The 17,945-nt window shown below is 33.4% G+C and overlaps 1 protein-coding gene across 9 annotated transcripts in view; it reads left to right on the top strand.

The window, feature by feature from the left end:
• LOC101897704 (cullin-associated NEDD8-dissociated protein 1) overlaps window positions 1-17,945 on the top strand; it is a 173,440-nt gene that overhangs the window by 142,358 nt on the left and 13,137 nt on the right. For 2 of the 9 annotated variants that reach the window (XM_059130053.1, XM_059130055.1), the window contains exon 8: window positions 120-266. The exons of 3 other annotated variants lie outside the window; for them this stretch is intronic. Coding sequence is in view for 4 of the 6 variants with exons in the window: in XM_059130021.1 (XP_058986004.1) it covers window positions 120-266; window positions 345-472 (275 nt within the window). In the remaining 2 variants the exon portion in view is untranslated. Of the gene's footprint in view, window positions 1-119; window positions 267-344; window positions 985-1,146; window positions 1,314-4,680; window positions 5,112-5,273; window positions 5,441-8,806; window positions 8,954-9,031; window positions 9,672-9,836; window positions 10,004-13,569; window positions 13,717-17,945 lie in introns of those variants that run through there. 4 more of the 9 variants (XM_059130021.1, XM_059130028.1, XM_059130032.1 and 1 more) reach the window with 4 other exon arrangements.

The raw sequence follows: 17,945 nt of genomic DNA, 5'->3' as shown, positions 1-17,945 counted from the left end.
ATATCGGACCACCCTATCTGTATTTATGCATATTAATCATTCTTAATTTATATTACAATTACTCTCAATGAAGAAAAATTGAATTGAATATATTCTGATTTGTATTCTTTTCATTCTAGGGCTTGATCAATTTATACAACAATTGAGGGATACATGCACACATAAAGTGAAGGCGAATTCCGTGAAACAGGAATATGAAAAGCAAGATGAACTTAAGCGTTCTGCACTACGTGCAGTGTGGGCACTGTCCAAAATACCAAAAGCAGGTATTTTAAATAAAATTAATTACTATTGATTCAGAGGATCAATTTTAATTCATTCTTATCTCCTCCAATTCTTTTTAGAAAAAAACCAGCAACTAACTGATTTTCTTAAATCAATCAACGATTCCCCAGAACTCAGTAAAATATATGAATACGTTCAGAAGGACTCTCTTTCAAATAATTTGGATTTTACGATGGATGAAAGCTAAATTAAAGTTGTGTATTACTTTTTTAGTAATGTAAAGTTATTTTTGGGTTTAAATAAATTAATAATTCAAAATAAATAATTAACCCATTTACTGTAAAATAATTTAATAGAAAAGTTTAATGAATATAAACATAGCAGCCAGAGGAACCAGTACCCATTTTATGCGAATAGTTCTAATAAAACATTTTTTATTCACACATTGTTTAATTTTTTTATTTTTCTTCTCGTTTGTAACACCTGTTCTCACCTCAATATGCCTGACGGATTCTGGTAAGCAATTTAATACGCTAACTGGCGCCAAACAAGGGAGAACAATTAATAAGACTCTGAATGAATAAAATGAAAAATAAAATTTAAAATGTTTGTAAAACATCAGCAGAACATCTATATAGCCTGGGAAGGAAGCGATCAAATCAGCCACTAAGTCAACCAGCCAGCTATTTGTGAAGTCTATCAATCGAACTTCCAGCACATGTAGTTACACAGCTAAACTATAATATATTTAGAGTAGTTGTAAGTAGAGTTATAAGTAATATTGTAATCAATTGCCTACTCTTAGTATCTGCTATTATTTTGTAAATGTGACTGAAGAATAAAATATTTTTTTTTAGGAAATTGATGATTATTCTTTTAAAAGAGACATTTTATTAAATTATGGTATTCAAAACATTTCAGTGGTCGTGAAATTTTACAATCTAAATGTCAGAGGAATATGTAGAATTGTCGATGGGAGAGCAAATAAGAACACTTGTAGATTCGGCTATCCAAGCAGCTTCAGCTGTCAATCAATTGAAACCAACCCTATTGCCTTACAAGACATTGATGACTTAAGAAAAAACAGTGTGAGTGTTTATATCAGATACAAAGACTGTTTTCAAATCTGTCCTCTACATAAGCTTTTGCCCAAGAAGTAGAATCTGATAGGGAGTTGTATTTTTCCCCGTCTTATTTCATCGGATCTCGCGAAGGTAAATTAACCACAAACGAAGAAAACCCCTAATTTCACTAGAAGTCGTAGGTTTTAACAGAAAATCACGTTCACACAGACCAGTTCAACCCATGGGCTTGGATTATTTAATCCGTTTTAGACAATCGTAAACATTTTGGAATCAGTAAAGTGATGTTCCGTCTCCAAATGGTCAAACATCGGAGAGATCAAATAGTAAGAACAAGATTTAAAACCCTTCTGGTTAATGAAGGAAATTAATTTGACGTCGACGCGCTATAGTAGACTTTAGTAATAAAGAAATAAAAACTAAATCAAGAATCGAAACACTGACATTCACAAAATGTACAGATATTAATTTCACAAAAATCGATGACGTCACAGTTAGAGAATAAGCTTACCCCTTTATTTGTGGAAATAGTTCTATCAGATTTGGAAACTGTTCTTATTAGAGGGAGGGTTGCCCAAAAGAATATTTTAAGACGAAACGAACAACTTTACTTTTTTATTTCGGCTGTTGTCTAAGTTCCCTTTTAACAACTGTAGGAGTTACCACAGATATGCAAAGCACATTCATACGATAGAAACAACTCAAAAAATTATTACTGGAAGACCTGGCCTGACCTGGGAATAACAATTTAAACAACAGGACATCACGAATGCTATAAACAGACAGATACCAAAAAACACAAAGAATCAGAAATAGGTTAATTAACGAACGAAAACGGCACGGTTAACTTATATGATCACTTACTTGCCGGAAATAGAATAATAATGAATGACACGGAGATATTAATATTGTTATTTACATTGCAAAGTAGGAGCAAAGTGTATTTACTAAGGTATAATTGATAATCATATGGTTTTTAACTTTTTTTATTTTTGTCTGTGAAGTAAATTGTCAATTTCAATTTTAAAATTTAAATTTCATAATTTGTTTGAAGCAGTTTATTATCCAAATGTATTAACATGCAAAAAGGTAAAACATCGTGTCCTTTAGGAATCAATTTTAGTGGAATTTATGATAAATTTCATTTTGATTTTTTTTCTATTGTGCTTAAACTGCGGCAAGGCATACCACAATAGTGTGACCCAACTGTGTAGTCTCTTCAAAACACGCGAAAATACTTCGTCAATTTAAGGCCCTCTTCACGGCCTTGTTCTTTTTGGGATGTTTTGATATCTCGCAGGATAAGCACAGGTATAAGCACAACAAAAAAACATCGGCCAAGCTATCAACAAAAATCAGATACTTTTTAAAGAAAAGTTTTGTTATTATCTTCATATTTTCAGTTTCTATAAACATAATGTTGTTATTGTAAAATGTTAGTTGTAGTTCATGCATACACCTTGAATAGGAGTAATGAACCCTATACAGTAGCTGCAAGCGAAACTCGTGCACTTAGCAGACAATATGGTTCTAGAACTAGAACTAGTCTTAGAACAAAAGTTTACTGTTTTTATTTATGTAACAAAATAATGGCATTTATATACATTTATACGGCAATCCTGTTTCGAACTGCGTCAAACTTCGCGGGATTGTTGAAAAATATATTTGGGGAAGTCCTTAAAAGCTAATTAATTACAAATATCCACGTGTTGTGTAGTTTACTGACGTAAATATTAAACAAACCACTGCTGAAGTGAGAAATTTAGTAATTAAACATTACAAAAACCATCAATCGCTAAATGTGATATCTGAGATTGTTAATAGAAGCCGATATAAAGTTCAGTACATCATAAAACGGTACAAAACAGATGGATGTAGAAAATAAGTCAAAAAATGGCATATAATAAAATATTTACCATGAGTGATGAGAAGTATATTTTACGGCAGATCAAAGAGGATCCATTTTTTAATGCACCGAAGCTCGCAAAAATTGCAAAAATTGCTGAGAATTATTGTGATTCAAAAAATATGCATTAAAGACTAAAAATACGAACCGGCATCGCGGACGGGACAGCTAGTATACATTATAACAACCAATGCTGTTACATCAAGAACTGTATTGAACTGCATAAGGCGAACATATGGGCCCAGGTTATACAGGCACTAAATGTAACGATCAGCAAACTCACTGCCGAAATATGTCAGAAGAATAAGGGACATAAATCTAGAATGAGCTATACTTTTAGATGTAGGTATTCTAGTCGTAGAACTGAAGGTTTGTAAAAAATGCCCACACTTAAAGTAAACTTAAAGTACTTATTGCAGTATAATTAGTTTAAAAATTAAATTGAACCAAATGCTAGTTTTTAATCTATCTTGTTTAGATTAAATGTTTATCAAAAATCGTGGGGTGCGGTAATATGAAATACATATCCAATGTTGACAATTGTTATACCCTCAACCATATGGCTATAGAGGGTATATAATTTGATACGTCCAAAACTTGCGGTATCGGTTTTAGACTCCAGGTCTCTTTGGACCGAATCCGTCCGTCCGTCTGGCTGGGATGGTGCGCACGATAACTCTTGAAAGGAGTATTCGATTTGGTCCAAACTTTGTACATCGAATTTTATTGTCAAACTTATATCGAGTTTGGAGATACCACCAACTTCACAGTTTGATCCTTTTGGCCAGCCGCAGTTTTCAGCATAATGCAGAGAACGACTTCTTACTTGGGTTAGCACAAAGTACCATGGGCAAAGTGATAAAAAAAACAAGAAGTTGTGTCCCATAATGACACGCGCAAAAATCACTACATACTTTGTTTTCGATAGCATACTACCTATCGTGTACAACTTCGAGTAGAAACAATTCGATAACGACTGCGGCATATGTCGGAACACTCCTTCTGGTACCTCCTCCACAACGGTTTAAATTTCGCACATCCCAATATTTTCGTAACACAAGATCTGGTGTGAAAATGGAATACAACGGTTTTAAATTTTGAATAATTTTATCTCTCATAAAATGTGAAATAAGCAATCCAATACAATATATTGACAACAACTTTTGGTACGTCCACCACAAAGGGGTCAAAATTTTGAGTAATTAGTCGTTAATCGCGGTTATACTAACCAGGCCTCTGACGCCACTTACTAAGGTAATTTTGTTGTTTAATAGAAAAAACAAATACACAAATAAAGATAAAACTTCTTAGAATTTAACTTAAGCAAGATCTGTTGTAAAGATAATATATATCGGACCACCCTCTCTGTATTTATGCTTATTAATTATTCTTAATTTATATTACAATTACTCTCAATGAAGAAAAATTGAATTGAATATATTCTGATTTGTATTCTTCTCATTCTAGGGCTTGATCAATTTATACAACAATTGAGGGATACATGCACACATAAAGTGAAGCAGCCAGAGGAACCAGTACCCATTTTATGCGAATAATTCTAATAAAACATTTTTTATTCACACATTGTTTAATTTTTTTATTTTTCTTCTCGTTTGTAACACCTGTTCTCACCTCAATATGCCTGACGGATTCTGGTAAGCAATTTAATACGCTAACTGGCGCCAAACAAGGGAGAACAATTAATAAGACTCTGAATGAATAAAATGAAAAATAAAATTTAAAATGTTTGTAAAACATCAGCAGAACATCTATATAGCCTGGGAAGGAAGCGATCAAATCAGCCACTAAGTCAACCAGCCAGCTATTTGTGAAGTCTACCAATCGAACTTCCAGCACATGTAGTTACACAGCTAAACTATAATATATTTAGAGTAGTTGTAAGTAGAGTTATAAGTAATATTGTAATCAATTGCCTACTCTTAGTATCTGCTATTATTTTGTAAATGTGACTGAAGAATAAAATTTTTTTTTTTAGGAAATTGATGATTATTCTTTTAAAAGAGACATTTTATTAAATTATGGTATTCAAAACATTTCAGTGGTCGTGAAATTTTACAATCTAAATGTCAGAGGAATATGTAGAATTGTCGATGGGAGAGCAAATAAGAACACTTGTAGATTCGGCTATCCAAGCAGCTTCAGCTGTCAATCAATTGAAACCAACCCTATTGCCTTACAAGACATTGATGACTTAAGAAAAAACAGTGTGAGTGTTTATATCAGATACAAAGACTGTTTTCAAATCTGTCCTCTACATAAGCTTTTGCCCAAGAAGTAGAATCTGATAGGGAGATGTATTTTTCCCCGTCTTATTTCATCGGATCTCGCGAAGGTAAATTAACCACAAACGAAGAAAACCCCTAATTTCACTAGAAGTCGTAGGTTTTAACAGAAAATCACGCTCACACAGACCAGTTCAACCCATGGGCTTGGATTATTTAATCCGTTTTAGACAATCGTAAACATTTTGGAATCAGTACGGTGATGTTCCGTCTCCAAATGGTCAAACATCGGAGAGATCAAATAGTAAGAACAAGATTTAAAACCCTTCTGGTTAATGAAGGAAATTAATTTGACGTCGACGCGCTATAGTAGACTTTAGTAATAAAGAAATAAAAACTAAATCAAGAATCGAAACACTGACATTCACAAAATGTACAGATATTAATTTCACAAAAATCGATGACGTCACAGTTAGAGAATAAGCTTACCCCTTTATTTGCGGAAATAGTTCTATCAGATTTGGAAACTGTTCTTATTAGAGGGAGGGTTGCCCAAAAGAATATTTTAAGACGAAACGAACAACTTTACTTTTTTATTTCGGCTGTTGTCTAAGTTCCCTTTTAACAACTGTAGGAGTTACCACAGATATGCAAAGCACATTCATACGATAGAAACAACTCAAAAAATTATTACTGGAAGACCTGGCCTGACCTGGGAATAACAATTTAAACAACAGGACATTACGAATGCTATAAACAGACAGATACCAAAAAACACAAAGAATCAGAAATAGGTTAATTAACGAACGAAAACGGCACGGTTAACTTATATGATCACTTACTTGCCGGAAATAGAATAATAATGAATGACACGGAGATATTAATATTGTTATTCACATTGCAAAGTAGGAGCAAAGTGTATTTACTAAGGTATAATTGATAATCATATGGTTTTTAACTTTTTTTATTTTTGTCTGTAAAGTAAATTGTCAATTTCAATTTTAAAATTTAAATTTCATAATTTGTTTGAAGCAGTTTATTATCCAAATGTATTAACATGCAAAAAGGTAAAACATCGTGTCCTTTAGGAATCAATTTTAGTGGAATTTATGATAAATTTCATTTTGAATTTTTTTCTATTGTGCTTAAACTGCGGCAAAGCATACCACAATAGTGTGACCCAACTGTGTAGTCTCTTCAAAACACGCGAAAATACTTCGTCAATTTAAGGCCCTCTTCACGGCCTTGTTCTTTTTGGGATGTTTTGATATCTCGCAGGATAAGCACAGGTATAAGCACAACAAAAAAACATCGGCCAAGCTATCAACAAAAATCAGATACTTTTTAAAGAAAAGTTTTGTTATTATCTTCATATTTTCAGTTTCTATAAACATAATGTTGTTATTGTAAAATGTTAGTTGTAGTTCATGCATACACCTTGAATAGGAGTAATGAACCCTATACAGTAGCTGCAAGCGAAACTCGTGCACTTAGCAGACAATATGGTTCTAGAACTAGAACTAGTCTTAGAACAAAAGTTTACTGTTTTTATTTATGTAACAAAATAATGGCATTTATATACATTTATACGGCAATCCTGTTTCGAACTGCGTCAAACTTCGCGGGATTGTTGAAAAATATATTTGGGGAAGTCCTTAAAAGCTAATTAATTACAAATATCCACGTGTTGTGTAGTTTACTGACGTAAATATCAAACAAACCACTGCTGAAGTGAGAAATTTAGTAATTAAACATTACAAAAACCATCAATCGCTAAATGAGATATCTGAGATTGTTAATAGAAGCCGATATAAAGTTCAGTACATCATAAAACGGTACAAAACAGATGGATGTAGAAAATAAGTCAAAAAATGGCATATAATAAAATATTTACCATGAGTGATGAGAAGTATATTTTACGGCAGATCAAAGAGGATCCATTTTTTAATGCACCGAAGCTCGCAAAAATTGCAAAAATTGCTGAGAATTATTGTGATTCAAAAAATATGCATTAAAGACTAAAAATACGAACCGGCATCGCGGACGGGACAGCTAGTATACATTATAACAACCAATGCTGTTACATCAAGAATTGTATTGAACTGCATAAGGCGAACATATGGGCCCAGGTTATACAGGCACTAAATGTAACGATCAGCAAACCCACTGCCGAAATATGTCAGAAGAATAAGGGACATAAATCTAGAATGAGCTATACTTTTAGATGTAGGTATTCTAGTCGTAGAACTGAAGGTTTGTAAAAAATGCCCACACTTAAAGTAAACTTAAAGTACTTATTGCAGTATAATTAGTTTAAAAATTAAATTGAACCAAATGCTAGTTTTTAATCTATCTTGTTTAGATTAAATGTTTATCAAAAATCGTGGGGTGCGGTAATATGAAATACATATCCAATGTTGACAATTGTTATACCCTCAACCATATGGCTATAGAGGGTATATAATTTGATACGTCCAAAACTTGCGGTATCGGTTTTAGACCCCAGGTCTCTTTGGACCGAATCCGTCCGTACGTCTGGCTGGGATGGTGCGCACGATAACTCTTGAAAGGAGTATTCGATTTGGTCCAAACTTTGTACATCGAATTTTATTGTCAAACTTATATCGAGTTTGGAGATACCACCAACTTCACAGTTTGATCCTTTTGGCCAGCCGCAGTTTTCAGCATAATGCAGAGAACGACTTCTTACTTGGGTTAGCACAAAGTACCATGGGCAAAGTGATAAAAAGACAAGAAGTTGTGTCCCATAATGACACGCGCAAAAATCACTACATACTTTGTTTTCGATAGCATGCTACCTATCGTGTACAACTTCGAGTAGAAACAATTCGATAACGACTGCGGCATATGTCGGAACACTCCTTCTGGTACCTCCTCCACAACGGTTTAAATTTCGCACATCCCAATATTTTCGTAACACAAGATCTGGTGTGAAAATGGAATACAACGGTTTTAAATTTTGAATAATTTTATCTCTCATAAAATGTGAAATAAGCAATCCAATACAATATATTGACAACAACTTTTGGTACGTCCACCACAAAGGGGTCAAAATTTTGAGTAACTAGTCGTTAATCGCGGTTATACTAACCAGGCCTCTGACGCCACATACTAAGGTAATTTTGTTGTTTAATAGAAAAAACAAATACACAAATAAAGATAAAACTTCTTAGAATTTAACTTAAGCAAGATCTGTTGTAAAGATAATATATATCGGACCACCCTCTCTGTATTTATGCATATTAATTATTCTTAATTTATATTACAATTACTCTCAATGAAGAAAAATTGAATTGAATATATTCTGATTTGTATTCTTCTCATTCTAGGGCTTGATCAATTTATACAACAATTGAGGGATACATGCACACATAAAGTGAAGGCGAATTCCGTGAAACAGGAATATGAAAAACAAGATGAACTTAAGCGTTCTGCACTACGTGCAGTGTGGGCACTGTCCAAAATACCAAAAGCAGGTATTTTAAATAAAATTAATTACTATTGATTCAGAGGATCAATTTTAATTCATTCTTATCTCCTCCAATTCTTTTTAGAAAAAAACCAGCAACTAACTGATTTTCTTAAATCAATCAACGATTCCCCAGAACTCAGTAAAATATATGAATACGTTCAGAAGGACTCTCTTTCAAATAATTTGGATTTTACGATGGATGAAAGCTAAATTAAAGTTGTGTATTACTTTTTTAGTAATGTAAAGTTATTTTTGGGTTTAAATAAATTAATAATTCAAAATAAATAATTAACCCATTTACTGTATAATAATTTAATAGAAAAGTTTAATGAATATAAACATAACAGCCAGAGGAACCAGTACCCATTTTATGCGAATAATTCTAATAAAACATTTTTTATTCACACATTGTTTAATTTTTTTATTTTTCTTCTCGTTTGTAACACCTGTTCTCACCTCAATATGCCTGACGGATTCTGGTAAGCAATTTAATACGCTAACTGGCGCCAAACAAGGGAGAACAATTAATAAGACTCTGAATGAATAAAATGAAAAATAACATTTAAAATGTTTGTAAAACATCAGCAGAACATCTATATAGCCTGGGAAGGAAGCGATCAAATCAGCCACTAAGTCAACCAGCCAGCTATTTGTGAAGTCTACCAATCGAACTTCCAGCACATGTAGTTACACAGCTAAACTATAATATATTTAGAGTAGTTGTAAGTAGAGTTATAAGTAATATTGTAATCAATTGCCTACTCTTAGTATCTGCAATTATTTTGTAAATGTGACTGAAGAATAAAATATTTTTTTTTTTTAGGAAATTGATGATTATTCTTTTAAAAGAGACATTTTATTAAATTATGGTATTCAAAACATTTCAGTGGTCGTGAAATTTTACAATCTAAATGTCAGAGGAATATGTAGAATTGTCGATGGGAGAGCAAATAAGAACACTTGTAGATTCGGCTATCCAAGCAGCTTCAGCTGTCAATCAATTGAAACCAACCCTATTGCCTTACAAGACATTGATGACTTAAGAAAAAACAGTGTGAGTGTTTATATCAGATACAAAGACTGTTTTCAAATCTGTCCTCTACATAAGCTTTTGCCCAAGAAGTAGAATCTGATAGGGAGATGTATTTTTCCCCGTCTTATTTCATCGGATCTCGCGAAGGTAAATTAACCACAAACGAAGAAAACCCCTAATTTCACTAGAAGTCGTAGGTTTTAACAGAAAATCACGCTCACACAGACCAGTTCAACCCATGGGCTTGGATTATTTAATCCGTTTTAGACAATCGTAAACATTTTGGAATCAGTACGGTGATGTTCCGTCTCCAAATGGTCAAACATCGGAGAGATCAAATAGTAAGAACAAGATTTAAAACCCTTCTGGTTAATGAAGGAAATTAATTTGATGTCGACGCGCTATAGTAGACTTTAGTAATAAAGAAATAAAAACTAAATCAAGAATCGAAACACTGACATTCACAAAATGTACAGATATTAATTTCACAAAAATCGATGACGTCACAGTTAGAGAATAAGCTTACCCCTTTATTTGTGGAAATAGTTCTATCAGATTTGGAAACTGTTCTTATTAGAGGGAGGGTTGCCCAAAAGAATATTTTAAGACGAAACGAACAACTTTACTTTTTTATTTCGGCTGTTGTCTAAGTTCCCTTTTAACAACTGTAGGAGTTACCACAGATATGCAAAGCACATTCATACGATAGAAACAACTCAAAAAATTATTACTGGAAGACCTGGCCTGACCTGGGAATAACAATTTAAACAACAGGACATCACGAATGCTATAAACAGACAGATACCAAAAAACACAAAGAATCAGAAATAGGTTAATTAACGAACGAAAACGGCACGGTTAACTTATATGATCACTTACTTGCCGGAAATAGAATAATAATGAATGACACGGAGATATTAATATTGTTATTCACATTGCAAAGTAGGAGCAAAGTGTATTTACTAAGGTATAATTGATAATCATATGGTTTTTAACTTTTTTTATTTTTGTCTGTAAAGTAAATTGTCAATTTCAATTTTAAAATTTAAATTTCATAATTTGTTTGAAGCAGTTTATTATCCAAATGTATTAACATGCAAAAAGGTAAAACATCGTGTCCTTTAGGAATCAATTTTAGTGGAATTTATGATAAATTTCATTTTGAATTTTTTTCTATTGACTCGTGTACTTAACACAAGAATGGGACATTAAGAGTCTGTCTTATTTAGCTTCAGTACTTTCATGGCAATAGCCATTGTGGGCTACCTAAGTGGTGGACACATAAATCGGGTTGTTACGATTGATATGGCTTTGGTTGATCACATAAGTCCAATCCTTATAGTTATGTATATTGTGGTTCAATGTATCGATTCGGCAGCTGGTGCGTGTGTGCTTAAACTGCGGCAAGGCATACCACAATAGTGTGACCCAACTGTGTAGTCTCTTCAAAACACGCGAAAATACTTCGTCAATTTAAGGCCCTCTTCACGGCCTTGTTCTTTTTGGGATGTTTTGATATCTCGCAGGATAAGCACAGGTATAAGCACAACAAAAAACATCGGCCAAGCTATCAACAAAAATCAGATACTTTTTAAAGAAAAGTTTTGTTATTATCTTCATATTTTCAGTTTCTATAAACATAATGTTGTTATTGTAAAATGTTAGTTGTAGTTCATGCATACACCTTGAATAGGAGTAATGAACCCTATACAGTACCTGCAAGCGAAACTCGTGCACATAGCAGACAATATGGTTCTAGAACTAGAACTAGTCTTAGAACAAAAGTTTACTCTTTTTATTTATGTAACAAAATAATGGCATTTATATACATTTATACGGCAATCCTGTTTCGAACTGCGTCAAACTTCGCGGGATTGTTGAAAAATATATTTGGGGAAGTCCTTAAAAGCTAATTAATTACAAATATCCACGTGTTGTGTAGTTTACTGACGTAAATATTAAACAAACCACTGCTGAAGTGAGAAATTTAGTAATTAAACATTACAAAAACCATCAATCGCTAAATGAGATATCTGAGATTGTTAATAGAAGCCGATCTAAAGTTCAGTACATCATAAAACGGTACAAAACAGATGGATGTAGAAAATAAGTCAAAAAATGGCATATAATAAAATATTTACCATGAGTGATGAGAAGTATATTTTACGGCAGATCAAAGAGGATCCATTTTTCAATGCACCGAAGCTCGCAAAAATTGCAAAAATTGCTGAGAATTATTGTGATTCAAAAAATATGCATTAAAGACTAAAAATACGAACCGGCATCGCGGACGGGACAGCTAGTATACATTATAACAACCAATGCTGTTACATCAAGAACTGCATAAGGCGAACATATGGGCCCAGGTTATACAGGCACTAAATGTAACGATCAGCAAACTCACTGCCGAAATATGTCAGAAGAATAAGGGACATAAATCTAGAATGAGCTATACTTTTAGCTGTAGGTATTCTAGTCGTAGAACTGAAGGTTTGTAAAAAATGCCCACACTTAAAGTAAACTTAAAGTACTTATTGCAGTATAATTAGTTTAAAAATTAAATTGAACCAAATGCTAGTTTTTAATCTATCTTGTTTAGATTAAATGTTTATCAAAAATCGTGGGGTGCGGTAATATGAAATACATATCCAATGTTGACAATTGTTATACCCTCAACCATATGGTTATAGAGGGTATATAATTTGATACGTCCAAAACTTGCGGTATCGGTTTTAGACCCCAGGTCTCTTTGGACCGAATCCGTCCGTCCGTCTGGCTGGGATGGTGCGCTCGATAACTCTTGAAAGGAGTATTCGATTTGGTCCAAACTTTGTACATCGAATTTTATTGTCAAACTTATATCGAGTTTGGAGATACCACCAACTTCACAGTTTGATCCTTTTGGCCAGCCGCAGTTTTCAGCATAATGCAGAGAACGACTTCTTACTTGGGTTAGCACAAAGTACCATGGGCAAAGTGATAAAAAAACAAGAAGTTGTGTCCCATAATGACACGCGCAAAAATCACTACATACTTTGTTTTCGATAGCATGCTACCTATCGTGTACAACTTCGAGTAGAAACAATTCGATAACGACTGCGGCATATGTCGGAACACTCCTTCTGGTACCTCCTCCACAACGGTTTAAATTTCGCACATCCCAATATTTTCGTAACACAAGATCTGGTGTGAAAATGGAATACAACGGTTTTAAATTTTGAATAATTTTATCTCTCATAAAATGTGAAATAAGCAATCCAACACAATATATTGACAACAACTTTTGGTACGTCCACCACAAAGGGGTCAAAATTTTGAGTAACTAGTCGTTAATCGCGGTTATACTAACCAGGCCTCTGACGCCACATACTAAGGTAATTTTGTTGTTTAATAGAAAAAACAAATACACAAATAAAGATAAAACTTCTTAGAATTTAACTTAAGCAAGATCTGTTGTAAAGATAATATATATCGGACCACCCTCTCTGTATTTATGCATATTAATTATTCTTAATTTATATTACAATTACTCTCAATGAAGAAAAATTGAATTGAATATATTCTGATTTGTATTCTTCTCATTCTAGGGCTTGATCAATTTATACAACAATTGAGGGATACATGCACACATAAAGTGAAGGCGAATTCCGTGAAACAGGAATATGAAAAACAAGATGAACTTAAGCGTTCTGCACTACGTGCAGTGTGGGCACTGTCCAAAATACCAAAAGCAGGTATTTTAAATAAAATTAATTACTATTGATTCAGAGGATCAATTTTAATTCATTCTTATCTCCTCCAATTCTTTTTAGAAAAAAACCAGCAACTAACTGATTTTCTTAAATCAATCAACGATTCCCCAGAACTCAGTAAAATATATGAATACGTTCAGAAGGACTCTCTTTCAAATAATTTGGATTTTACGATGGATGAAAGCTAAATTAAAGTTGTGTATTACTTTTTTAGTAATGTAACATTTTTTATTCACACATTGTTTAATTTTTTTATTTTTCTTCTCGTTTGTAACACCTGTTCTCACCTCAATATGCAAGACGGATTCTGGTAAACAATTTAATACGCTAACTGGAACCAAACAAGGGAGAACAATTAATAAGACTCTGAACGAATAAAATGAAAAATAATATTTAAAATGTTTGTAAAACATCAGCAGAACTTCTATATAGCCTGGGAAGGAAGCGATCAAATCAGCCACTAAGTCAACCAGCCAGCTATTTGTGAAGTCTACCAATCGAACTTCCAGCACATGTAGTTACACAGCTAAACTATAATATATTTAGAGTAGCTGTAAGTAGAGTTATAAGTAATATTGTAATCAATTGCCTACTCTTAGTATCTGCTATAGTTTTGTAAATGTGACTGAAGAATAAAATATTTTTTTTTTAGGAAATTGATGATTATTCTTTTAAAAGAGACATTTTATTAAATTATAGTATTCAAAACATTTCAGTGGTCGTGAAATTTTACAATATAAATGTCAGAGGAATATGTAGAATTGTCGATGGGAGAGCAAATAAGAACACTTGTAGATTCGGCTATCCAAGCAGCTTCAGCTGTCAATCAATTGAAACCAACCCTATTGCCTTACAAGACATTGATGACTTAAGAAAAAACAGTGTGAGTGTTTATATCAGATACAAAGACTGTTTTCAAATCTGTCCTCTACATAAGCTTTTGCCCAAGAAGTAGAATCTGATAGGGAGATGTATTTTTCCCCGTCTTATTTCATCGGATCTCGCGAAGGTAAATTAACCACAAACGAAGAAAACCCCTAATTTCACAAGAAATCGTAGGTTTTAACAGAAAATCACGCTCACACAGACCAGTTCAACCCATGGGCTTGGATTATTTAATCCGTTTTAGACAATCGTAAACATTTTGGAATCAGTACGGTGATGTTCCGTCTCCAAATGGTCAAACATCGGAGAGATCAAGTAGTAAGAACAAGATTTAAAACCCTTCTGGTTAATGAAGGAAGTTAATTTGACATCGACGCGCTATAGTAGACTTTAGTAATAAAGAAATAAAAACTAAATCAAGAATCGAAACAGTGACATTCACAAAATGTACAGATATTAATTTCACAAAAATCGATGACGTCGCAGTTAGAGAATAAGCTTACCCTTTATTTGTGGAAATAGTTCTATCAGATTTGGAAACTGTTCTTATTAGAGGGAGGGTTGCCCAAAAGAATATTTTAAGACGAAACGAACAACTTTACTTTTTTATTTCGGCTGTTGTCTAAGTTCCCTTTTAACAACTGTAGGAGTTACCACAGATATGCAAAGCATTCATACGATAGAAACAACTCAAAAAATTATTACTGGAAGACCTGGCCTGACCTGGGAATAACAATTTAAACAACAGGACATTACGAATGCTATAAACAGACAGATACCAAAAAACACAAAGAATCAGAAATAGGTTAATTAACGAACGAAAACGGCACGGTTAACTTATATGATCACTTACTTGCCGGAAATAGAATAATAATGAATGACACGGAGATATTAATATTGTTATTCACATTGCAAAGTAGGAGCAAAGTGTATTTACTAAGGTATAATTGATAATCATATGGTTTTTAACTTTTTTTATTTTTGTCTGTAAAGTAAATTGTCAATTTCAATTTTAAAATTTAAATTTCATAATTTGTTTGAAGCAGTTTATTATCCAAATGTATTAACATGCACAAAGGTAAAACATCGTGTCCTTTAGGAATCAATTTTAGTGGAATTTATGATAAATTTCATTTTGAATTTTTTTCTATTGACTCGTGTACTTAACACAAGAATGGGACATTAGGAGTCTGTCTTATTTAGCTTCAGTACTTTCATGGCAATAGCCATTGTGGGCTACCTAAGTGGTGGACACATAAATCGGGTTGTTACGATTGATATGGCTTTGGTTGATCACATAAGTCCAATCCTTATAGTTATGTATATTGTGGTTCAATGTATCGATTCGGCAGCTGGTGCGTGTGTGCTTAAACTGCGGCAAGGCATACCACAATAGTGTGACCCAACTGTGTAGTCTCTTCAAAACACGCGAAAATACTTCGTCAATTTAAGGCCCTCTTCACGGCCTTGTTCTTTTTGGGATGTTTTGATATCTCGCAGGATAAGCACAGGTATAAGCACAACAAAAAAACATCGGCCAAGCTATCAACAAAAATCAGATACTTTTTAAAGAAAAGTTTTGTTATTATCTTCATATTTTCAGTTTCTATAAACATAATGTTGTTATTGTAAAATGTTAGTTGTAGTTCATGCATACACCATGAATAGGAGTAATGAACCCTATACAGTAGCTGCAAGCGAAACTCGTGCACTTAGCAGACAATATGGTTCTAGAACTAGAACTAGTCTTAGAACAAAAGTTTACTGTTTTTATTTATGTAACAAAATAATGGCATTTATATACATTTATACGGCAATCCTGTTTCGAACTGCGTCAAACTTCACGGGATTGTTGAAAAATATATTTGGGGAAGTCCTTAAAAGCTAATTAATTACAAATATCCACGTGTTGTGTAGTTTACTGACGTAAATATTAAACAAACCACTGCTGAAGTGAGAAATTCAGTAATTAAACATTACAAAAACCATCAATCGCTAAATGAGATATCTGAGATTGTTAATAGAAGCCGATCTAAAGTTCAGTACATCATAAAACGGTACAAAACAGATGGATGTAGAAAATAAGTCAAAAAATGGCATATAATAAAATATTTACCATGAGTGATGAGAAGTATATTTTACGGCAGATCAAAGAGGATCCATTTTTTAATGCACCGAAGCTCGCAAAAATTGCAAAAATTGCTGAGAATAAAAATACGAACCGGCATCGCGGACGGGACAGCTAGTATACATTATAACAACCAATGCTGTTACATCAAGAACTGTATTGAACTGCATAAGGCGAACATATGGGCCCAGGTTATACAGGCACTAAATGTAACGATCAGCAAACTCACTGCCGAAATATGTCAGAAGAATAAGGGACATAAATCTAGAATGAGCTATACTTTTAGATGTAGGTATTCTAGTCGTAGAACTGAAGGTTTGTAAAAAATGCCCACACTTAAAGTAAACTTAAAGTACTTATTGCAGTATAATTAGTTTAAAAATTAAATTGAACCAAATGCTAGTTTTTAATCTATCTTGTTTAGATTAAATGTTTATCAAAAATCGTGGGGTGCGGTAATATGAAATACATATCCAATGTTGACAATTGTTATACCCTCAACCATATGGCTATAGAGGGTATATAATTTGATACGTCCAAAACTTGAGGTATCGGTTTTAGACCCCAGGTCTCTTTGGACCGAATCCGTCCGTCCGTCTGGCTGGGATGGTGCGCACGATAACTCTTGAAAGGAGTATTCGATTTGGTCCAAACTTTGTACATCGAATTTTATTGTCAAACTTATATCGAGTTTGGAGATACCACCAACTTCACAGTTTGATCCTTTTGGCCAGCCGCAGTTTTCAGCATAATGCAGAGAACGACTTCTTACTTGGGTTAGCACAAAGTACCATGGGCAAAGTGATAAAAAAACGTCACTATCGAAATACACAAGAAGTTGTGTCCCATAATGACACGCGCAAAAATCACTACATACTTTGTTTTCGATAGCATACTACCTATCGTGTACAACTTCGAGTAGAAACAATTCGATAACGACTGCGGCATATGTCGGAACACTCCTTCTGGTACCTCCTCCACAACGGTTTAAATTTCGCACATCCCAATATTTTCGTAACACAAGATCTGGTGTGAAAATGGAATACAACGGTTTTAAATTTTGAATAATTTTATCTCTCATAAAATGTGAAATAAGCAATCCAATACAATATATTGACAACAACTTTTGGTACGTCCACCACAAAGGGGTCAAAATTTTGAGTAATTAGTCGTTAATCGCGGTTATACTAACCAGACC

The sequence above is a fragment of the Musca domestica genome, unplaced genomic scaffold (assembly GCF_030504385.1).
Source record: "Musca domestica strain aabys unplaced genomic scaffold, Musca_domestica.polishedcontigs.V.1.1 11, whole genome shotgun sequence".
Taxonomy (NCBI): Eukaryota; Metazoa; Arthropoda; class Insecta; order Diptera; family Muscidae; genus Musca; species Musca domestica.
Note: the sequence above shows the minus strand (reverse complement) of the source record. Positions and strands in the feature narration are given on the sequence as shown.